General features: G+C 35.0%; 2 protein-coding genes across 5 annotated transcripts; one reads left to right on the plus strand and one right to left on the minus strand.

Annotated features, from left to right (window-relative positions):
• Window positions 1-3,572: 3,572 nt before the first annotated feature.
• Window positions 3,573-8,842, plus strand: LOC108226685 (kinesin-like protein KIN-13B). Of its 4 annotated transcripts, none has more exons than XM_064078922.1 (8): window positions 3,573-3,843; window positions 4,570-4,734; window positions 6,066-6,173; window positions 6,417-7,125; window positions 7,222-7,440; window positions 7,582-8,025; window positions 8,116-8,316; window positions 8,434-8,842. In XM_064078922.1, exons 4-6 carry the CDS (start codon window positions 6,947-6,949, stop codon window positions 8,021-8,023), a joined length of 840 nt encoding a protein of 279 aa, XP_063934992.1. In that variant the 5' UTR covers window positions 3,573-3,843; window positions 4,570-4,734; window positions 6,066-6,173; window positions 6,417-6,946; the 3' UTR covers window positions 8,024-8,025; window positions 8,116-8,316; window positions 8,434-8,842. The 4 variants fall into 4 exon arrangements, with proteins under 4 accessions (XP_063934992.1, XP_063934993.1, XP_063934994.1 ...); XM_064078923.1 differs by having other exon boundaries at window positions 6,652-7,125; XM_064078924.1 differs by having other exon boundaries at window positions 6,417-7,440.
• Window positions 8,843-9,046: 204 nt separating this feature from the next.
• LOC108225841 (protein LYK5) lies at window positions 9,047-11,405 on the minus strand. The gene has a single exon (XM_064078921.1). The coding sequence runs from the start codon at window positions 11,347-11,349 to the stop codon at window positions 9,487-9,489; it is 1,863 nt and encodes a 620-aa protein (XP_063934991.1). The 5' UTR covers window positions 11,350-11,405; the 3' UTR covers window positions 9,047-9,486.
• Window positions 11,406-24,384: the final 12,979 nt, after the last annotated feature.

Raw genomic sequence — 24,384 nt, forward strand, 5'->3', positions numbered from 1 at the left:
GGGTGAACACGGGTTGGGTCGGTCGGGTTAGGGGGAATAAATGGACCCAACCCAATTAGTTCGGTTTATAAAAAATTAACCCATTTACTAAATAAAATATACATAACCCCACCTTCCTAATTAAAATTTAGGTTGGGTTGGTTCGGTTTAGGTCGGGTTCACAACCAAAAAGAAAAATCTTCTCTTGTCAATGATGCAAATATACTCCTGGCAATGTTAGTCAGTTTGGTTGATAACTAGAACATTAGTGCTGGTAAGTTGTGATTTGTGAATGATGATGATCAAGGAAAATCATATGTATCACAGGAGACTCACTTTTGATGGGAATGAGAGAATAAAGGAGAACAACAGCAAATTCAAAATGCAAATATATATTAGCAACTTTCTTGTGCTGTCACTTTATAATTATAGAACTCATCTATAAACTGAAGACAAACTGATTAATAAATAATCTCATGGAATAATATATTTGTTTAATTGTTTGTATATAAACGGGTTGGGTTGGGTTGGTTTAGGGTTATAATATGTTAAATCCTGACCCAACCCAATTTATTCGGATTTTTTGAAAATTAACCCATTTAGTTATTGGTTTCGAATGGTTCGGTTTAATCGGTTGAAAAGAGGGTTGGTTTGGGTCGGGTTTTGCGGTTTGGGTTGGTTTTGTTCACTTTTACAACTTACAATATTCCAGGAATTTAGGGAACACGAGTTTGAAAACTGAAAAAAAGAAACCACCGATCTTTCATGTCCTGTAAAACGGTAACGAGTTGTGTAAGGACGGATCCAAGATACATGTATACAAAATCTTTAGTTGGATACAAATTTAAACGTGAGCAATATCATCTTATCTACCTATAACTTCTTCTAGATGATGGATGTCTTTTCTCTTAATAACGCACACATAAAAACCATCATTTTCTTCTGTTATGCGCAAAACCAGACATCTCCGCTCTGAAGTACCAGTTCATCTTTGAATTTTACCCACGACTCTCCAAATGCACAATATTCACTACTCTTATATATTTTTACCTTCTAGAGTTTCCAGATCAGAATAAGGTTTATATAATCTCCATCATTCCATTCTTTGTAAAAATCTCTCATATCTTCAGTTAGGACCTGGACACGTCAAAAAATGTGAAAAGTTAGTAAAATCAGTATTAAGCACGATATACAAATCAACGTTATGTGCATATCAGGCGTTCATTCTGTTTTGTGACACAGTCGTTGGACATATGAATCTTATAGGTGACCTCACTAGGATGAATTCCGTTTAGCAAGAGAAGGGAAACCGCCTTCTTCTTTTCCAGCATATCCATTCCGACCATGTATTCATTGTGGAAGAAGGGTTCATCTAGATGAAACCTCAGACATTTTGTCGATGTCACACTATTGAAATCCATCTCTATTCCACATGGTTTTTAAATTGAAACCTTGAATATATTCTTTCCGAGATAATCAAATATTAGCACTGTTTGTTGTGTTGCCTTATGTGATACGAGGAATCTGTCCATCCCGTGTATCCTCATGTGCACTTGGCTATACTTGATTTCCCATACAACACCTTTTTTTCAGGTAAGGTTGATAAGTACTAGAAGATGCTTGCCGAACGTATCGTTGAACTCTCTGGGTACCCGTTGCAAACACGAGGTTAACGTTACTGAGAATGTTACTTTTGACTATTTTAACGTGTAGATGATAGTATCTGCGAGGATTCATTATAATTGATGAGTTAGGTGTTTAAATATGTACCGTTTTTTATTGTATGATGTATATATGTCACAGGGCCAGGAGAAAATTATGAGATTTAAAATTTATCAAACGCATCCTCCACGTATAATAGTAATAATTATTGATTTTCCAAGCAACAATCAATAATTATCATTCTTTTAGTATAAAATTATTAATATTAAATATATTAATAAATATTAATACATTAATATAAGTATATAATATAGAAAACAATATATAATTTGTGATGATAAATATAGATTATATATTAACTATTCTTTAAATATTTAATAATTAATATGAAAGGCTATATTATAGCAGATGAGAGTATATGGTGTTTGGTTAGCCTAATTTTTCAGAAATAAGGATTAATTTCTGGAGAAAAGTACAAAAAATTTAGTTTTTGTTGAAAAAACTTTTATATTTCTGTAAAATAAAGTATTTGATTCTTTTAATATTTATATTCAAAAAATATTCCAAAAAATGAGCAGATAAAATATGCTTAGAAGTTAGCGACTAGTCTCAACAACTGCAATAGAATGAGGTATGTTTTCCTATATGTCTAGCAAGATCAAAACATCACTATCATCACGGGTCCTGGAGGACTGCAAAGCAGACTCTACTTTGCAGCTACTAACAATTTGCAGCCCATGTGACTTTCCTAAACTACTAATTTATATAAGATTACATTGTATAAAAAGCAACCTGGAAAAATTCTATTTTAAGCTTATCAAATCCCAGTAGATGGTGACTTGACATTTCCTTGAATTGGCAATCTTTGTCTTGTTAACTCTTGAGCTTTTGTCGTAGTCTTTGTAAGTGTGCCACAAAAAAAACTTCTGCAGTATCCCTGAACTTTGAACATCTTTATCTGCCACAAGGTTTGACTTGATGAAGAATCAAATTAAAACCGTAACTTTGGAGACAGTATCTTTGAGACACCAAGACTTGCTGTCAGACAATGAACTTTAGATGACTGTATGATTCCATGTAAATGTTGTTGTAAGGAAATCCAAGCTTTGCTGTCATGCAGAATGAACTTGTTGTCTTCGAAGCTTCCACCAATGTTGTTTTCAGATGTAAACTAGTTGTCTTCTGTAGCTTTACTGTCAAACAGTTGACAATAACTTCCCTTTATTCTTATTGTCATTCCTTTGTACGACTTGAGACTTGAACAAATGAATGAACTTCTTTCAAATGTATATTTACTACATGACAATTATTATGAGGCTACATAGACATATTATGGTTGTGACAGGATTATCTACTTAGAATAAACTAAGTAAACGAGCCGGCTCGCCCGACTCGTTAAAATCGGCTCGTTTAGCTAAACAAGTCAGCTCACCTCGACTCGTGAAAATAAACGAGTCGAGTCCAGGCAAAGATTTAAACTCGTTTTTTTTAAACGAGCCGACTCGGCTCGACTAAATACAACTCGGCTCGAATTATGCCCGGCTCGAAACTCGGCTCGCCCAGACCGAATAACAACCCTATCGATTATGCGTCTCTGTAATATAAGATAATAAATTATAATGGATAGAGCAGCTGGATTGATAAGTTATTTTTTGTTTTTGTTTTACTTGAATTAGTAGTTCCAGTAAGTGCCGGGTGTTGTGAATACCAACTATCTAGTTCTATATATAATAGATGAACAGGCTCGTGTCAAACCCAGCTCCTGAGCAAATAAATTACCTGATTCCGAAGCAAAATCTTAAATTAGCTTACCTGGTTCCGAGCCAAAAGCCAATTCCTAGGTTACCTTACCTCACTCCGAGGCAGTTTCCCAGGCAAGGAACCCTTCCCAGCCTGCGAATGCATTTTAATTTTATTGGCAGCCTTATACAACCACGGCTTCACCATTGCTTCCTCTGGAGGGCCTCAGCTTCCTGGTTCCCTCAATTCAATTCAGATCACCGTTTCATTTCCGTGCGCAGTTGGAGATTTTATTTGCGTTCATCCGATTGATTTGCGGTGTGAATTCGGCTTCTCGTCTAACCTTTGTCCAGGCCCCCACTCCGACCAATCACTCTCCGAGCGCCCCCCCCCCCCCCTCTATCTCAGATCCTAGAGCGGGTGTATCCTTGTTTCATTCCTTCAATATGGCCGATTCTGAAGGTTTGTGAGTTTATGCCCTCTCCTAATTTGTGGGGTCAGGTCATATTTGGCACACTAATGCCTTGCTGCAGCTTCATATTTTTTGGGTGCTTCTTAATTGTAGATGAGTGGTCAAATATGATTTTTAATCTCTGTTGTCACACTGTTTAACTGGTATTATCGTCGATTCTGAAGGCGAGTGACTTAAGGTCTTGTCCTGATTCGTAGGTTGAGCTTATATTGCACGCAATAATATCTTGCTGCAATTTCATATTTTTTTGGTGCCTTCTTAATAATTTTTGGGTGCTTTTTTGGTGATTGATCATTGAGTGCAGCTTGTTATAGTTGGTATCCTGGCTTTCATATGCATCGCAATTTATATGAAAAAGCTTGTGTCGATACCTTAACAGATATGTTTGTTTTTTGGTATATTATTATTTAGTTTCTTTTACTAAAAATATGAATGGGAGGTGATGGTTAGGAATCACACGTTCTGTTCTGTTGGTTTTTATGGGTTTGATTGTAAGGCAACTACACAGTGTTTTAAATTTTGAAAGTTTCAATTAGTTGTATGGTTGCATTTTTGTTTATATTTTCAGCAAGTATTCCGCTTAATTTTATGCAATGCAAGTTCATTTTAATGTGTGTTTGTTGTATTGGAGCTTTTGTTGGGACTAAAACTGATTTCATGTTGCTTTTGTTGATCATCGTTCCATAGTTTAATAAAGGCTTGATATTAATCTGCAGAGAGACCTATTCCATTCCGCGCTGCCTGTGAGACCAGGCCGTCCAGCTACAAGGACGGAGCTACTAGCAAAAATGGGCGGCCCAAGCTCACAATCACCGAGGATGTTTTGGAGAGGAGAAGGCTATCCAAGCGGAGGCAAAACGCTCGGTGGGCTATCCAACAAGGTTTGAATGCTAAACTTGCATGTTCTCCAGGTGTATGTAAACGGCATAGACTGTACAGCTCTGCAGGCAAGTTGAACTTATGAGTACCATTGATCCAGAGTACAAGTTAATATGATCGCGAGGGTTATAGATCAGGAAGCAAGAACCAATTTAGTCCTTTATAAAAATCTTCGTTGGCAGCAACAAGAATAATGTTTAGCTTGTAAATTGCGCCATGCTCAATTATTATTCAGATAGGTAAAAGTATTAAATTTAACTAACCCTAATATATTTTCCTTGCAAATAAATTACAGTTTACATACCAAAATCCAAATAGATATTTATATTGACAGTATTTGAAGGGGACCTAATTTGATCAATAGGGTTATAGACTGGGAAGGAAGGAGAACCAATTTAGACTTTTATTGAGATCTTACTTGACAACAACAAGAAAAATATATAGTTCGTAAAATGTGCCCTACTCAATTATTATTGAGATACGTTAAAATATTAGATTTAACTTGCCCCAGTATATTTTTCTTGCAATAAATTACAACTTACATACTAAAATTAATTAGATATTTATTTTATCAGGGTTAGGTGGGGACTTAAGAATAGGATAATGGCTTCAAATACAACTTAAGACTCTAGAGTGGTGTGTCCACCATAAAAATTAGCCACTTTAACTGTGATTGTACACCCCTCCAAAGAATTAAGGCTACTTTGATAAAAAAAAAAAACCTTGACATTATACTGATAACATAGTGCTGCAGTTTTAATTGTTTATAAGATCATGGGAATTGAAATACCAACTTATGAGTGAGCAAGCCTCAGTCTCTTACAAGCTTCTAATGAATAGATCATGTGATTTGTAATATTTATATCTGAAAAATTATCCCTGCAAAAAACAATTATGTGCTTTATAATGCAGATAAAGGGTCGCGCTCAAGAGAGAACCGGTCCTTACAATAGAACCACTAAGGTTCTGCTGCAGAACTCTAAATTTTAAATAGATTTTTAGGATCTAAATCTATATATATGTTTTTTTCATATTTTTCATCGTTCTGTGTGTTCAAAAATCATTTTAAAATATAATACATAGATATTGACATTTTTTTGCATGTGAAGTTCTGTTGCAGAACCCTAACTAATACTTAAGTTCTGTTGCAGAACCCTACCTAAATACTAGAAATAAGGTAAGGGTTCTATGGTTCTCTCTCTAATGGTTCGCTCTTGAACATGACATTCTATTATCATTGGTTTTTTTGCACATTTACAAATCAGGCCACTGTCCTTATGCCTAGATTTCTCTGTCAAGTTTGACAATTGATTATTTCCTTCCATTGATATAGGTGCAACACCAAATGGTGTTTTGGATGTGTCCTCTCGGGAAATGCAACCTCCTGGACACTCCAGTAATCAGTTAAATGCAGCTGATGGAGGTGAAGCTAGCAACGCAGGTAGCTTCTAACATACTTAACATTCATTTACATTTACAATACAGGGGACTGTATTGCCGTTATTTTGCATGGGTCGGATCTTGGGAGAATTTATAGACTGGAAAGTAAGTAGAACCAATTTAGACTTTTATAGAGATCTTACTTGACAACAACAAGAAAAATATATAGTTTGTAAAATGTGCCCTACTCAATTATTATTGAGATGATAAAATATATTTTCCTTTTTTTTTGGACATGTTTCAGGGAGTGGAAAGACATTTACAATGCAACCGCTTCCACTTAAGGCATTCGAAGATATATTAAGGCTAATGCACAAAAATGACCAGAACCAGGCATATCAGTTGTTTGTCAGTTTCTTTGAAATATATGGAGGAAAGCTATTTGATCTTTTCAATGATCGGAACTGAGCCTGTCAGTTTGAGACTCTACATAATTACATAATAACTAAGCATCGTAACCTTGAACATTATGTTTGCAGAAAGCTTTGTATAAGGGAAGATGGGAAACAACAGGTCCCCATTGTGGGCTTCCAGGAATTTGGAGTACTACATGTAAATACAGTCAAGGACTTAATTGAGAGAGGCAATTCAACAAGAAGTACAGGCACAACTGGTGCAAATAAGGAATTCTCTCAATCACATGATGAATATGCCAACTACTGCCATTTGATAGTGCAAGGTTACAAGGACCAGGTTATAATTGGAGTAGGTTTCTATGATCATGCTATACTGCAGCTTGCTATCAAAAAATTATTGAGGAAATGGAATCAAAGCATGCTTGTCTTGTTGGCAAGTATGTATACAGATGTGCCTCTGTTGATGATAGCAAGATGCCAAGGAAGTCGTAGAAAAAATCTGAAGAAGTCAGAATCTACCCTTTTTCTTGGATTTGGTCTGGTGGAACACTTGTATGCTGCCCAAGTACTCGTGAAAGTAGATATCTCATCCGAAAGGTGATAAAAGTTATGCAGAAGATAATGATTCCTTTAAAGTATCATGTGGGCTAAATTGCTCCGCGGAGTAACAATGCTTGTCAATTTCTATTGTAGAATGGAAGGCGCTGATATTAATAAAAGTTTATGTGCACTAAATGAATGCATTAGACCACTTGACAGCGATCAGGGTCATATTCCCTTCAGAGGGAGTAAGCTAGCTGAGGTTCTTAGAGACTCATTCTTTAGTGATTCACACACTGTAATGATATCATGCATTTCCCCGAACTCAGGATCATGTGAACGTACTCTCAACACATTAAGATATGCTGACAGGTATGTGAATTCTTTTTTTTTTTTTTTGACAGAACATGTAATGTGAATTCGGTTACAAAATATTAGTTGGTTTGCATTTTTCCCGAATAGATTTTTAAATTTTGTTGTTGACATCTGCTGATCAATTATACATCATTTTAGGGTGAAGAGTCTGCGAATGGGAACCAGCTTCAGGAAAGATACACTGTCATCATCACTAAACATTAAAAGCTCAACAGCTTTGCCTTTGTCTTCACTTTCAACGACTGCACCAGCCTATTCAGATAAACCTATAGATGTTAGAAGTAACAGGTTCAGGTGCTCTAAGCAAACTGAAATGGAGCCTTCTGAATCATTCACACATGAACGTGCTCCTAATGGACGAGTACAAAGCAGCTCAACATCACAGGCCTTTCCAGATAAATACAAGGGTCGGCCAGAAAGTCCAGATCATACAGTTGACGACTATTTTGACCACTACGAGGAAACTTATGAACAAAACGAGCAATTTCAGACAAGGAATGCCAGTGAAACAATGCCAGGGAATCGACAGTATCTGAGGCTAAGAACTGACATTCAGACGAAGAAGGTGATGTTATCCTAAAGGTAACAACACTTCAAATATCTTGTAGCAGAGTTAACTTTAGTGATCAGCCTAATTAATCTAAATTTTCATCCTCATTCTCCTTCACTCAGGAAGAGAATGATCCTGTCAATGCTCACCGCAAACTCATAGAAGAGAATATGGATATTGCTGATATTGCATCTCTATTTGCTTTGGTGGAGCTTGAGTGATAAACTGATAATAAAAGCTCATCGGTGCTTCCTAGGTGATAATAAAAGCTCATCCGCCAATTCCGATGATTCAATCATTCAACCACTCAACCACATTACCGGGTAGATATATTAAATATATAGCTTCTAACTTTTCTATATGTTATTTTTGGCACCTATGATCTATAAAACCTTTTATTATATGCTTTTCAATATAACTATGATCCATAATTACTGCAGGTATATCCCAGTTACACGCCAAAATTGCTGGTTTGGGTTTTCATAAAAATCAATGAGTCTCGCTGGAAAATTCAAGAATATTATGACCATTTAAATATGATAACATTTGCGATAAATGAACAAAATAACAAACCAACACTGTCAGAGGTTGGATTTCACATCGAAAAAGGCCCCAATTTTTTGGTCAAGTGGTTAATCACATTTTCAATCCTAATATGTCGACAAGCGCCTCCAAATAGCTTATGGAATGCTTACAACCTGGAGAGGTGCCTCATACAAGATTTCTGCTTTATGAATTAGAGAGGTGTCAGATTGTTTTTTGTTTCATCAAAGTGCAAAACTACCTGTTGCAAATAGTCTGCTTTTGGCCGAGCCTGGAAATATAATTCGTATCATCAGAGGATTGATTCCTTCCTGTCAGTGCAATACTTTCTTAGTCTATATTTTTGTTAGCAACAAACAAATGTATGTAGATCTACAAGCTCTACATTTTTACATTTTCACTGTATACGCAAAAATGACAGAGTTAAAATATGACGACAAAATAGTAGTCACGGGACTTCACACACCTAAACAACAAACTTTACAAATAAAATTTCGTTGAGCAACAACCTTCAACTGTTTGAGCAACAATCCTTTACTTGTTTCATACAACATTTCACACAAGTTGCCCGTGCCTCGCACGGGTTATTATGCTAGTTTTTCATAGTAAAATGTGAAAAAAATATCATCAGATAAAACACATCTCTAAAAACTTTTCTGGAGTTGCTCTCGGAAATAAAATCCGGCTAATGACAATTATCAAATACAAAATATGATCCTAATTGGGTGTATAACAATATTATATTGTTGTGAACTAATCGTTCACAGCACACTTCCAATTGTGCACTCAAGTTCGCTTCTCAATGCAACATGAGAAGACTTTAAATTATGATCAAGAATTCATCATTTCTGAATCATAACTGACACAACATTTAGTCCCAAAAATGATGTGTAGAAACTAAAGAAGAGAAAATAGCTGCAGATCATTTTTAGCATATGTGTAAGACATTTTTACACCATTCTAGCAAGAACTTTGATGATATCATCCATAGAAGGCCTATGCATTGGATCATCTTCCACACAAGCCTTAGCCAGAACTGCTAAACACAGAGCCTCAGCAAGTGGATAATCCTCCTTCAGAGAAGGGTCCATGAAACTCCTCAACTGCTCAAAACAACCACCTTCACTAGCCCCCCCTCCTAAAAATCCTATGGATTCTCTGAATGATCTTCCTTCTACACTCTCCCTCGCGGACATCAGCTCCAGCAGAACTACTCCAAATGCAAAAATGTCAACCTTTTCATTCACTAGTCCATTGAGGAGATGTTCCGGAGCAATCCACCCTCCAGCACTTGACATTATTTCATTTTCCTTGGAGCAGCCTACACTAGGAGTTGAACCAGAAACGGCTAGCTTCGCCCTCCAGCTCGGTGTCAGGAAAATGTTGGTTGAATTTATGCTCATGTGAGTATGTGGAGGAACCATACAATAGTGCAGATAATGAAGGGCTTTGGCCAGATCATAAGCTATATGAGTTCTTTTAATCCATTTCAGTGATTTAAGTGGTTTTGACAAACAATCTCTTAATGACCCATTTTTTGGAAGTTCAAAGACAAGATAAGACCAAGAAAAATCACTCTCACCGTAACATACACCAAGCAGTTTCATGATATTGACATGATTCATCTTCGAATGCAAGTCAATAACTTGTCGAATGTCTTCAAATCTCATCTGTTTGATCATCACTTCAGCATCATCTATAAAGCCCTTGTACAAATATCCATTTATCTTTGTCTCTTCTGTAAAATCGTTCGTAGCTTCTCTAATTTCCTCTGTACTATAGCTGCACAGAGTATACTTTAGACCAATAAGAAGATCAGGAGACAAGCAAGAATTAGTGGAGCTCCTAGGAGTCATTACAGACAACGGAGAGCTTAAAGGCGTTGAAAAAGAAGTCATTGAGCTACGACGAGCTGAAGAGTGATGAAATTTCTCCCCTTTCCATCTTCTCAAGGCCTTTACATAGATCCCACAACCAAGAAGTGTCAAAAGCACAAGGGAAAACCCGATAACAGATCCTGCAATGTACAGCTTCTTAAGCTTGATGCTTTTTGTCCTTTCAATTGGACTTATGGGAAGAAAACCCGGAGTTGGAGGCTGAGAATCTGGACTAATAAAGCGAATCCTTGGTTCAGATCTCAAGGGGACCAAAATTGTGGTGTTTGGATAAACAGTTACTAACGAATCAATATGATTTGCTTCCCAAATATCCTCACCAGCAATATCAAACTTCTGTGCTACCTTATTTGTGTAATCTCCTTCCACCAAAGGGTATGTCACAAAGTACTTATAACCCGCCACACTCGAGACATTATCAGGACACGCACATTTCAAAGGGACATTAAGCACAGAGCCAATGTTCAGAACATTTCCCTGAAATTCGTTTTCCTCAACAAGGATACTTGATTTCACTAGACCTTCGTAAACCCCACAAGCCACATTCGCGAAAGTCGTATTGTAAGCAACATAATAGCTTAAATTTGCCTGAAAAAACTGGCCTGTACAAGAACATTTGATGGGAACAAGAACATCTGTACCTGGTTCAAGTATCTGAGTCGAAGATGTCAAGTTGTTGAGAGAAAGTAACTCGTCGTGTGATATGACATTGAACAAGCTTGAAATGTTGAAGATTGTTTGAAACCCCTGGTTTGCTCTGTACACAAGAAATGTTTGGCATGATTTCTGGAACGAATTGCATGCGTAGCGTGTCCCGGGATTATTTGTATGGGAATCGCATAACGTTGGATCATAAAATTGTTGTGCATAACAAAAGTAAGTATGTGATAATATGAGAAACCATAGAGTTGGAATCATGGTTTAGTACATTGAGTGTTCACTATGAACACAGATTTGGCTTTGAACTTCGTCTCTTCTTCTTTAATATTTTACGAAGGGCAGTATGCAATATATGTCAGAGCGGGTATCAATTCAAATCCCACGTCGCGAATATAAAAAAAATTTGTCTCGAATATAATCATTTAAATAACTATCGTCCCATTCAATTGTATATGTTTTTTAAGACTTTTTAAGTATAGTTTCATAATATATTTTAATTTTTTTTCTAAATAAAAATTTGATGTTTAAATTTTTATTAAAAGAAAGATTATGAAATTATACTATACAACAGACTCGAAATACGTGCAAACAGTGAACGTATACTATCTAATTGGACGGAGGAAGTAGTATGAGATTTTTTTGGAGGAGTTAAAAACAAATCCGTACGAGATCAGTCCCGACGAAAGCGGAAAATATCATATTAATACGGAATTAACGGATGTTGCGCGTCCAATAATATTTGCATTATTTCAGGATAGTCAAACTTGTTCAAGCAGCTTCCACTTGCTCCTCATATAAAATACACGAGCAAGTGAAGTCAGTGATTTGTTGTACTATAAAATTACATATCATAATGAAGTTTGAAGGTCCAGCCAAAGAAAGGAGCTTATTCAAGTAAAAATTTGGTAAAAAAAAATATATAAGTACCCATCAGAAGCCGGCTGATTTGCTAGTGTCCAAATGTTGTGATAGTAGATGTAAAGAATATTCATTTTTATATGATTTTCAGTTTTTTGTTTTTTTCTGAATCGTAATTTTTAGTTTTGAACTCTTAAAAAATAAAATAAAAAACTCATGAAGGAGTGTAAATTAAACTGCCTCCCAAAAAGGATGTAATTAAGTTTTAAGAACGATCTCATTCTTGATGATTAGTGAGGAGGAGGAATCAAATAAATGACACATGATTGTGAATGGTATGAAATAATAAAAGCAAATTCAGGTTCTTATTATAAATAATCAAAATTTTAATGTGAATCAAATATAGAATAGGTGAATTTGAATGATACGAAATTCTATTTAATTTAATATATATATAATTGAGCTTCTCACAATAAACAACCAAATTTCTTAGCAATAGCTTACAAGAATAATCCCAAATTATATATGATATATAAGAGACGCTTTGGAGGGTGTTGGATAACAGAAGACACATGATTCTGTAAATTAAAGTTGCACCTTCAAAATTCATGTTTATATTATTTTGGAAAGTTAAAAATGAAAACTAGTTATATATATTAAAAGTTGTTGATAATTTTATAATAAAATATGCAGGAATGATAAATCTTCTTAAATTTTTATGAGTATGCATCTATCTATACTATACTATAATATAATAAGCCAACATGGGTTTAATTTGTAGTCGTACAAAATTTTGGTTTGGTCATCTACTCTATAATTATAAGTCGGTCACATATAAACTTCTCTTACTCTTACAATATTAAAGAGTTTTATACCGTTCAAATTACAAACACTTGTGATGTAATACAAGATAAAAAAAACTCCACTATTATTCTTTTAAATATAATTTATATATAATTTATATACTATATTATAATAAACCGATATTGGTATAATTCGTAGTCGTCCAAAAAATGTAATCAGTTGGTAAATATAATCTGGTTAAAATCTAATTCATTAATACTAAAATACTAATAAGATGATGTTAAAATTTAAATTATAATTAATAAATTACGAATTCTGTACGCGCCCGTGCTTCGCACTGGTTAAAGGCTAGTATAATTTATAATGTACCATGATATATTCATTGTATTTAAAATAAATACAAGTGGCCGTCGCAGCTTCAAGGCAACAAGGAGCAGCAATCGTTTTGCAGATGTTCTGCATGTATCTTTACCTTTGTTGAGCATGTGAATAAGGTGGTTGATGTGTTCTGAAAATCGGTGTTTAATCACGATTAATTATTACTCCTTCCGTCCCAATGAGTTATATACATTGGGATCGGACACGGAGACCAAGAAAAAATGTAAGAAATGAGTAAAGTCAGATGAAAAGTGGGTAAAGTGGTGGGACCCACATATTTTTTAATAATAGATTTGAGATAGTGGAGTAAAGTAGTGGGTGTAATAGTGTTTTCATTATTATATAATGTAGATAGTGGGAGAATGTAATGGGTGTAGTAGTATTTTATATTATAAAAAGTTGCTATTTTGGGAATGTATAGAAATGATGAGACATCCCAAAAAGGAAACTGTATAGAATTGATTGGGACGGAGGGAGTAATTAATTTTAATTTTATAGCTCGTCAAATATTAGTTGATTTTTCTTCGATCAATTCATTTGGTTTTTAGTTAATATTTATTTTATGACTTCATCGATTAAGTCTGATTTCCGCTTTTTATGATACGTGATTATAATGATACTAGTATTTAACCAAAATAAGGACACAAATCTATCTTATTCCGGAGAACAACACCGTTTTATATACGGCAACCGTTTCGTTTCGTGTACTTTCGTTTCGTGTTTCGTGTACTCGAAGGTGAAATCCGTATCCGTCCATTATTAATTTCGTGTACCTAACTTGAAACCCGTATCCGATCCGAAACGTTTCGTGTATATTTCTTGTACTTTTCGTGTATATTATGTATAAATATATTATTATATTTTCTAATCAAAAAATAGATTTAATATATATTTTTCTTTATAATTTTATTAAATGTGAATGATATATTTATACTTGTGTACAATTCTCTATAAATTTGTTAATGTATCTACAATATATCCACACATACATATAACTATATACTTTTTACACAATTATATATTCAATATATCATAGCATATATATAATAAATATTATTTACAAATATTTCGTGTACTTTCGTGTACCCCAAATGAAAACCCATATCCGACACGAAATCTATCGTGTAATTTCGTGTTCGTGTACTTTCGTGTTTCGTGTATCGAAAATCAAAACCCATATCCATTTTTTTCATGTCGTTTCGTTTCGTGTTAGCGTGTTACGTGTCAAATTGCCATGTCTACTTTTAAGCCACTGTGAAGGGCTCAATTTTATTTTTCGCACTAGGCCATTAAACTTTAGTGATCGGGCCTGGTTCTCATTACCGTCAACCCAACTCATTGAACCAAATGAAATGCCTTCTGTATCGAGACTGATGGACTATATAGCCTATAGGTACAGCTGAATTTAAAATTGTAATTCATCACTTAATATATAAATAAATGATTCATCACTTTATAAATAATTTATAATTTATGAATAATATTTCTCAAAAAACGTTTTAAAAAATTGAAGTCACCGAAATAATACTTCAAATTAACTATGTTTTAAGTATTTTGTGATTTAATTCTAGTTTTAAATAATTTTTGATATATTACATAAATATGTATTATTATTTTTAAGCTTAAAGGATAAACACCTTTTAATCTCAGACTTACAACCTAGACAACAAAGCCCAGACAAACAATATGTGTGTGTGAGAAAATGTTATATCCAAATCAATTTTTTAGTCTCAGCAATTTGCAGAAATTTGTATTGAAATTGTATGATTTATGTGGATGCAAGAAAGAGATAGAATTGAATTTGATCGGAAAACAAAAATGTTAATATGAAAATAACATTTTTCTCTATATATTTATATCCTTTTGCCCATGACCACGTTAAATTGCATGACAACGTTAAATTATAAAAAGCCAGTGTGTTTTAGATAATTTTTAACATATTCATTTTCAATTTAGTTATATTTTTTGGATAATTTTTAAATCTATTAATATTATTTATGAATGTCTTATTATATATTTAAAATTATTAATAATATATTTGTATTTTTGATTTCAAAATATTACAATATTTATACTTTCTATACTTGTATCTGTTAATACTTATGTCATGCTTCATAAAAAATATTATAATATTATTTTTTCATAAATTATTATTTATATTTTAAAAACATGCATTTCGTAATATCTTAATGATTATTTATTTATATTTTTATTAGATATAAATAGTTAATTTATTATTCAAGTTTAACATGTATACTTAATTAATTTTAATTTTAAAATTTGATTTATTTTAGAATGATAATGAGTTAATTTTTTAAGTTGAGTTGAATCGGTTAATTTACTAATATTAAATATTATAATTTTGTTCCTATGACAAACAAGTGAGTTTAATTATATATAACTGTTGTGTCATGTTATTGATTAGGGGTGGCAATATCAGACACGACCCGAAACCCGACACGAACCCGACCCAACCTGAAACCCGATTTACTGAGACAGAAACCCGAAAGTGACCCGAAAATCACCCGATTGACCCGAAATGGACCCGAAATTAGAATTTCATTTCTAATAACTTCAATTTTCAGTTTTATTCAATTTTGAGTGATTTTAGCTTGACCCGAAATCGACCCGATTGCTGACACGAACACGACCCGTTACCTGAAATTGCCACCCCTATTATTGATGTGGATACATCAAGGCTCTGCTAGAAGTCCAGGATCAGACGAGTCTTCACGGAAGTCTCCCCGGTTATTTGCCTAGGGCCTCCACCGATACAGGGCCTCCAATATATATACATACATGTATTATTAATATTTATAATTATTAGTTATTAATTATGTTCAATAAAATTATTAAAATAATATCTATTCTTCTCCTCTATACACCACTTTAGGAATATGGATACTCAAAAGTAAGAAGAATAATAACTTCTTAGCTTTAACTTGAACTATTTTTATGCTTTGTTTCTTAGTTAAGAATTATTTTTACTACGGGTTAATTATCAAGTTGGTCACTGAAGTGGGCTTAATGTATCAAGTTGGTAACTGAAGTGAAAACGGTATCAAGATGGTCACTGAAGTCACCGTAAATATCAAACAACTATCTCGAAATATGAGTTCAAGCATTAAAAATATGATTTATGGAGTTTTACACATTATTTTTAAACATTACCACAACCAACTAAAAGGTTATGACTTCTAGTATTTATTATAATATATTCAGATTTTATCAGTTTATTTATTATTTCTTTTTATTATATAGTTATTTCTTTGTTTTAATTAAAAATAAATAATAAATAAACTTGATAAAATCTAAATATATTATATTATAATAAATACTAGAAATCATAACCTTTTAGTTGGTTGTGGTAATGTTTAAAAATAATGTGTAAAACTCTATAAATCATATTTTTAATGCTTGAACTCATATTTCGAGATACTTGTTTGATATATACGGTGACTTCAGTGACCATCTTGATACCGTTTTCACTTCAGTTACCAACTTGATACATTAAGCCCACTTCAGTGACCAACTTGATACATTAAGCACACTTCAGTGACCAACTTGATAATTAACCCTTTTTACTACTGCAAATTTTCATGTGATTTTAGTTCATCAAATTTTAGATTTTGGTTCAAAAATACTAGGGCCTCCGAAATCCTAGAGACGACCCTGTCCAGAATGTTTTATAACATCCAAACAAGACTTTATGGGCTATGAGGTCAAAGGTTCAGTGTCAATTTGAAGAGAAGCTTCACAAGATTGTGGCAGCAATCGTCAGGTAACAGATTCCTAATCAAACAAAGATCGGTTCCTCCATCTAGGAATTGATAAATTCTACTGTCACAATAATTTGAATACAGATAATAATATCCAATCAGCGGATAAACATCATATATATGTCGTATATATTGATGAACTACTTCAAATAAATTATATGACTGCATACAGGTTTCAGTTCTATTAAGACTGCGCTAAAACTTCTAAGAATAATTTTGATCACTTCAAACAGTTACAAGCTAGAATTCCAATAATTATAAACCACTAGAAACATAATTGCTCATCTATCTCTTTAAAGCACAGTCCATGAGAAGTAAATTCGATTCGATCTACAAGAATTGAATAATAAATTGCCTTTGTTGATTATAGTCTAATTGATGTCTACATGTCTGGCTTATCATTTTAGGGTGACTTTCTAGTAGTCCTTTGGCAGCTATGCAGTCCCTATAAGTGCAGTTCTGTAGAGAGGCAAACATAATTCAAGTAGCTGAGTTTGTTTGGTTTTGCACAAAGATTAAGGGTGAGAGCTTAGAAAGATTCATGTTCAGTGAATCAGTGCTACTCCTTCACTTTCTGACACGCATCATAAAGAGTTTTAACTGCATAGTTAAAATGTTTTAAATCTTGTTTTCTGAATAAAAGTGTATAATTATTGATACAAATATGGTAGATCATTATTTACTTTCATAATGAAATGTATCTGACATTCAGGAATTTAATACGGCTCAGCTTCTAAATTTGTGCATGTCTTGTAAATCTGTTCATATATGTATTAATATTTATCAAAATGTAGAAGCTAACTCCTGTTGGCAGGAGCCCAGATAGGAGCCGGCGAAGGCTTGGAATGACTGTCTCAGTCTACATCATGACATGAATTTGTCCAGGATTAATCTCTTTGTTAAGTTTTAATTGTTAAATTAAATCATGTACTTATAAATATCACAACTTTTGAAAGTAATTTTGTAGGATAGTGACGGAGGGAGTATCTTTTTTATGAGCAATTGATTTAATGGGTCTGATGTCTAAAAGGCATATATTTAATATCATACGTGAAGACATTGGTCGAAATTTAAAGAGATATCGAGGTTTAACCGATGTCTAATGTAATATGTGTAATAGTGCATAGATGTGTTTGTTCTGAATTTGTCAGATTTTTTATAAAATGGAGCGATGAAATCTATGCACAACAATCGTAAAAAAATTGTTTCTATTAAGTATTTCAGTGCTCTCATCCTCCCTCAAAACTACTCCTATATTCCATCAGTTTGAGAGAGATACGGCTATAGGCGAATCAAGTATATGGAAGATCAAGTCTTAGGTAGGCTTCTGATTTATCGTAAACTTGATAATATCACATAAGATAATCGTTGATTATATATATTCAGATCTAACAATATGTAGGAACAATCGGACCTTGGCCCTGCGTTTTATTATATTAATTCAAAGTTCGAACAGAATATTAACCTTAATCGCTACGGCGCAAGCGATTCAAATTCACGTCTTCTACTGTATTCCCTGATTCTCCTTGGACGAAGTGTGGCCTTCGATCTCCCAAGGTGTGCCTCTCCTTAAAGCTCCGAAAACTCAAAACCCTAGCTGTCTCCTTGAGAAAAACGTCTGCCTCTTTCAAACTCTAGGATGAATTCATTTTGGTATGTCTTTCAGCTTTAGGAGAACGGGAATATTGTTAGGTCCAGATATGATTGTAGAAGGGGGGGGGGGGTTGAATACAATCAATACCAAATCGTCGCGGAAGTGAATCTGATTGAATATGATTTGTTAATCAGATTATAATTAATTAATATAACAATGTTTGAAGTCGTTATATAATTAAAATGGTTCAGTTTTAATGTCCACTAAAGTTCGTAGAATAAATTCGACAGGGTATATTCTAGATTTAGTGATTAAAACAACCGGGTTATCAAAGCACAGAAAACTGTGGATATAACGATCAAGCAAGTTACGAACAACTTGAAAGCTTTACAAATGCTTTGATTTACAAAGTGATGAACACTTAGAAATGAAGAATGAATGCCATATTTATAGGCAAAGCATTGTACATGCAAGACAAACACAAGACAAGACAAATACTAAGAGGGTATGACAATCTAGGCTTGGGCAAGACAAATCAAGGCAAGGAAAGACAATCACAGATTGTCTACCAAGCTTTAATCAAGTCAGAAAGACAATCAGAAGGGAAGGTATGACAATCTCTTTGTCAGAAAGACAAACACTACAAACGGCAAGACAATTGGAGATTGTCTTGCACACCTTCTTGCATTCGGCAAGACAAGACAACTGGATTGTCTTGCAGAAAGTGAGACTCTCGGCAAGACAAGACAACAGGATTGTCTTGCTGCCACACAAGTCCTTCGGCAAGACAATTCAGTTGAATTGTCTTGCACACCACTGAAACACTCGGCAAGACAAGACAACTGGATTGTCTTGCACACTGATTTCATTCCAAGTGGGCAGTTCGGCAAGACAATCACAGATTGTCTTGCTGGGTGGTTTTGATGATAAAAAGAAGTAATAATGTAGTAAATATAAAATAGAAAATTATTCACTTAATTAAGTTAATCATATAAATTCATAAATTAAATTAATTCGAGAGTGAATTAATTTAATAAATAAATTACATAATTAATATAACTATTTGAGAAGTGAAATAATAGTCTATTAAATATTTAATCACCCAATCTTCAGTAGAACTGCTTCCTGTCTTCTTTAAACTTTAATAACTTCTTGATTTGTCGAACGAACGAACTACCACTTCTGCTTGACTTCAAATATTTAATTTGAATAACTGATACACAGATGTACTGTCTGGTTCATCTGTATCTAGTTAAATCAAATATTCTTCGTCATATAAACAATAAGAATTTGGTTAGTTCGTCGAGTCTTCGTCTTGTACGTACATCTTCATTAAATGGAATCTTCTGATGAAATAAAGTATAGAAACTTTATGTCTTTTGAACTCCTGGACGTGCCACAAAAAATTATTTGTGCACTGAGGCTTGAACATATTAATGAACTTCTTTCAGTGGCGTGCAGCAGCATCCTGGAACTTATCTGACATATGATTTCCATAAATCATTTGACGTTCTTCGTACTGATTCCGATGACTTGCTATTTACTGAGCTTTCTGATCTGAGTTGAGTTGTACCTCTTTAAATACAAATAGGCTGAACATATGACTTTCAATCTCCCCCTATTTGTTTGTTAACATAACATGCAAATTTCCTAGAGGATAACTCAACTAACAGATAAGACAAAGATTTAAACAATGGAATGTAAATAGCAAAAGTTTATGGCTTGCATTAAACATTAAACCATGATCATAAATAGATTACAAAAGGATGTTCCTTGAACATATCTAACAAATATCCTAATTAATCTATTCACTCAGAACGAGTGACTTCTCCTTCTTCAGCATCTGAATAGTGAATAATTGGAGTAGAAGGCTCATTCTGAGTAGGCTCTTCAGCTGCAGTGGATTCTCCACGCTTCTTTCTTTCACGAGCCAGAGCTAGCTGGTGAAGTACTTCCAGTTCCACAGGGTCTTCACGGAAGTCAGATGGCTGAGATTTTGTTACACCCTTCATCCTCCGAAAGTATTGAGAAATATTTCTTCGAGTGCAGTAGGATGAGATTACATCATCAGCATCAGACTTGGCTTTAGAAGCGAAGCCCTTGGTCCTTAGTAAGGTGGATGCTAGAGCCAGACGCTTGGCAGGGTACTTTGGCAAAGCCTCTTCATTTAGATAGACAGTGCAGAGGATTTCCAAGTGAACGAACTTGACACAGTATGGGTTCTTAACAACCTGAGGACTGTTGAAAACAGCACAATCCAACAGTTTGTCACGAAGAAGTTCATTCAAGTTGGAGCAACGCTTGACTTTGTTGCGAAGTACCCAGAGCTCAGATACAGAGAATGATTTGAGAAATTCGACAGATAGTCTGAATGAACCATTCCTCTGTGTGTAGACAATCAGCTCCCATTCTTCTAGCAGTCCCCTAACAGCAACAGTTACATATTCCAGTTCTAAGGCAAAGGCATGCATAAAAACATCCTCATCAGGGTTCACCTCTCGAAGATCATAGATCAGAGATAAGAACTTCCTATCATCGAAAGTTTCCCTTTGAGGTCCATTGAATATTCTTCTAGCAATGTCCCAGCCTTTTCCTTCTTTTCTTTTAATCTCAAGATTCTTCTGCTTGATCGCAGCATCATAGATTTTCTGCTTTTCAATCTTGATTTGTTCCTCTGTGATCAACTTATCTTCCAGAAGTTTCTGATAATCACGAAGCTTACGCTTCCTGGCTTCATTTTCTGCTTTGAACTTCCTGACATTCTCCTCGTGTTCAGGATCAACAGGTTCTTCCTGAAACAAATAGCTTTCATCAAATTTACCTTCTTCTTCAGCCTGACGATAGGTAGCATCGAATACGTCATCATCATCCATGTCTTTGGGATAATCATCATAATTGTCAGTGTTGAAGACATTTTCAGATTGATATAGTGGTTCTTTGCCTTTAGACCTTTTATAGCTTTTATCAGCTTCAGAAGATTCTTTGCCACTTGCTCTTTCTCCACCCTTGTCACTCCTGTCAGCATCATCCTTATTACTCCTATCATCAGCATCAGCATTGCTGTGATCATCTTTGTCATCCTTATCTTCCTTATCCTTCTCCCCCTTAGTTGAGGGATCCTCTGGAGTAGACTGAGCTGTTGACGGATTAAGCTTTAAGTGATGAATAACTTGAGCCAGAGTTTGCTCCAAGTTTCCAAGCTTTGTCAGACAGAGCTCCTGAGATTGATCAAACTTGTCCATCCTAGAGTGAATACCCTTGACATGAGCATCTAATTCCTGTTTGAAAGAAGAATATGAAGGATCAACAACCTTTTCCTGTAGAGTCACCAACTCTCCACTTCTGAATCTGGCATTCTCAGCATTCAACCTTGAAATCTCAGCTTTCAGAGCAGCCAATTGTTCCTGTAACAGATCAGTGTTGGTGTGTGCACTCACCTCACGAACACTCAAAGATTTATCACTATCCTCTCGTGCATGTGTTTCGCTTGGTGTTTGCCTGATTTCACTCGTGTTTGTCACACCGTCACCAGTACCTGTATGGACAACCATAGTTCCCTGAGATGGAACTGTAGGTTGTGAAGGAACAAATTGTCATTCAGATGCCTGTGAAAGCTGATGTACTTGCAGGTTGCCAAGTATAGCCTGATCCAAAAAGAAAGAGTGATCAGAAAGTTTTTCATATGACAATTTTTGAATATCTGTGCTCTCTCTAAGTGAAGAATTAAAAGACAAAGGTTCAACTAGCGTGAGTGCTAGTTGTGTGCTTGACTCTTTACAGGATACCGCGGTCGGACGGCCAATTTCAATAAATGCATTCTGTGGAGAGAATGAATCTAGAGACTGTATATTTACCATGTCAGTGTCCAAATCCTTTTGGGAGGAAATGGATGCGGCTGCAGTTGTCTCCGGTTCTGCCACCCTTTGCTTCTTATGAGACAGAGCTGCGGGTTCTCTCAAAATTGCACTCCCACTCCGTTTCCGGGCTACCTTTCGAACAACTGGTGTATGAGTAGTGTCGGTTGATGTGTTTGACGAAGAATCAGTTGTTGAAACGAAAACGTCAGCTTGGTTATGAACCTGGGTGTTTACAGGTTCAATGCTGGGAGTCTGGAAATCAAATCCAATATCACAATCAAAATCTGCAATATCAATATTAAAGGTATCAGTGAGATTAGAAAGTACCTGAGCTACCTGTAAATCTGTCCTGAAGTCATGTAGCTCTGGATTGATAGCAGAATCAGCAGGCAGAGGCTGAGAGGTGGATTGTGGTGGAGGAATGGTATGTAGATGTGTAGGTGAAGGTGTTGGTTCAGACTGAGAAGGAATGATGGAGGCTTGTTGGTCTGGGAAGAAGTTGTAATGTGGAGTGGATTGGTTTGGAGATAGTTGAGGAGAGTTGTATGATGATTGGTGAGGTGATTGTTGTGGTGAGTTATAAGGAGGGTTGTATGGAGAGTATTGTGAGGATTGGCTGGATGATTGATAGTCTTGAAGGAGTTGAAGTGGTTGGAAGTTTTGAGGAGGGGATTGTTCTTGATGTTGTCCTATTTGAAGTTCAGGTTGAGCTGGTTGTTGTTGATCAGGTTGATATTGTTGTTGTTGTAGAGGCTGAGGAACTTGGACAGGTTGAAAGGGAACATTAAACTGTTCCAACATGTAAGGAGTCACAACAAGAGGCACATTCTCATGCTTCTTTTGATTAGCAAGTCTTGATTGAATCTTGGTGCAAGTTCTTAGAATGGGCACCACTGCAGAATCAACGTACATGGCTCTATCTGCATCATTCATCTTGTCACTTAAGAATAGCATTAAGAACCTTGGAAAGTGACACTCAACCTTGTCATTGTCATGAATGGATCTCTGAGAGACAGAACCCATTTTTCTGATAATCTCCTTTAGTAATAACTTCCCGAAGTTAATTCGACGATTATAAGCCACAGAGAATCCAAAGATTTGAAGCATAGAAGATATGTTGTGAAAATTCTGCCTTGTAGTTGGAGCAAATACCTTTGCCAAGGTATCGAAGAAGACATCCCATTCAGCCTTCAATTTGCTTTTAGACATTCTAGGGAGAAAAATCTGTCCCTGGTAGTGGATGTCTTGGAAGAATTGAGTAATTTCAGCACTGGTTGGTTCCACTTGAAAGTTGTTCCTTGGAAACCCTAGAATCCGGTTCACATCATCGACAGTTATAACAATTCTTCGTCCATTTGGCAGATCACCAATCAACTTATAATTCTCGAGAGTTGTAGAGTTGACGGCATTGGAGTAGAAGTCGAAGAGTGGTTGTACTTGTATGGGAATATCAGCAGTTAGTGCAGTACTGACGAGGCTTTGTTGAGTCAGGAAACGGATCCACTTCTTGAATCTATCAGAACAATCCTCGAAGTTCAGGTTAGCACAATAGTTGGTCTCAGCAATCTCAAATTCTCCGGCCATTTTTTAGTAATTAAAAATTGAATTAAGCGAGAAATTTTCAAATAAAATATTAATTCTCAATTATCTCGCAAAGTTCAATTAATAATTAAAATTGATTAATTAATTATTAATTCGAAATATTAGAATAATATCGAATTAAAATTTAATTAACTAAAATGGCACTTCCAAATCAAATAATCCAAACTCCAACTAATCCACACTAAGGCAAACGTGTCCTTAAGTCCAATTAATCTTCAAATATCAACAGCCAAACACAGCCTTAGTGCCAAAACCCCCAAATCGAATAAGAACCCTAATACCACCACTGTTGATTTCGTTCTTTGTTAAAACAACCGATTACAGATGATTAAACACAAAACTTGATCAAACCCAGCAGCAAACCACGAAATATGATCGACATAGCTCAAGAACACACAAACCCAGTCAAGAAAATTCGCGA

Source organism: Daucus carota, chromosome 6 (assembly GCF_001625215.2).
Source record: "Daucus carota subsp. sativus chromosome 6, DH1 v3.0, whole genome shotgun sequence".
In the NCBI taxonomy this organism is placed as follows: Eukaryota; Viridiplantae; Streptophyta; class Magnoliopsida; order Apiales; family Apiaceae; genus Daucus; species Daucus carota.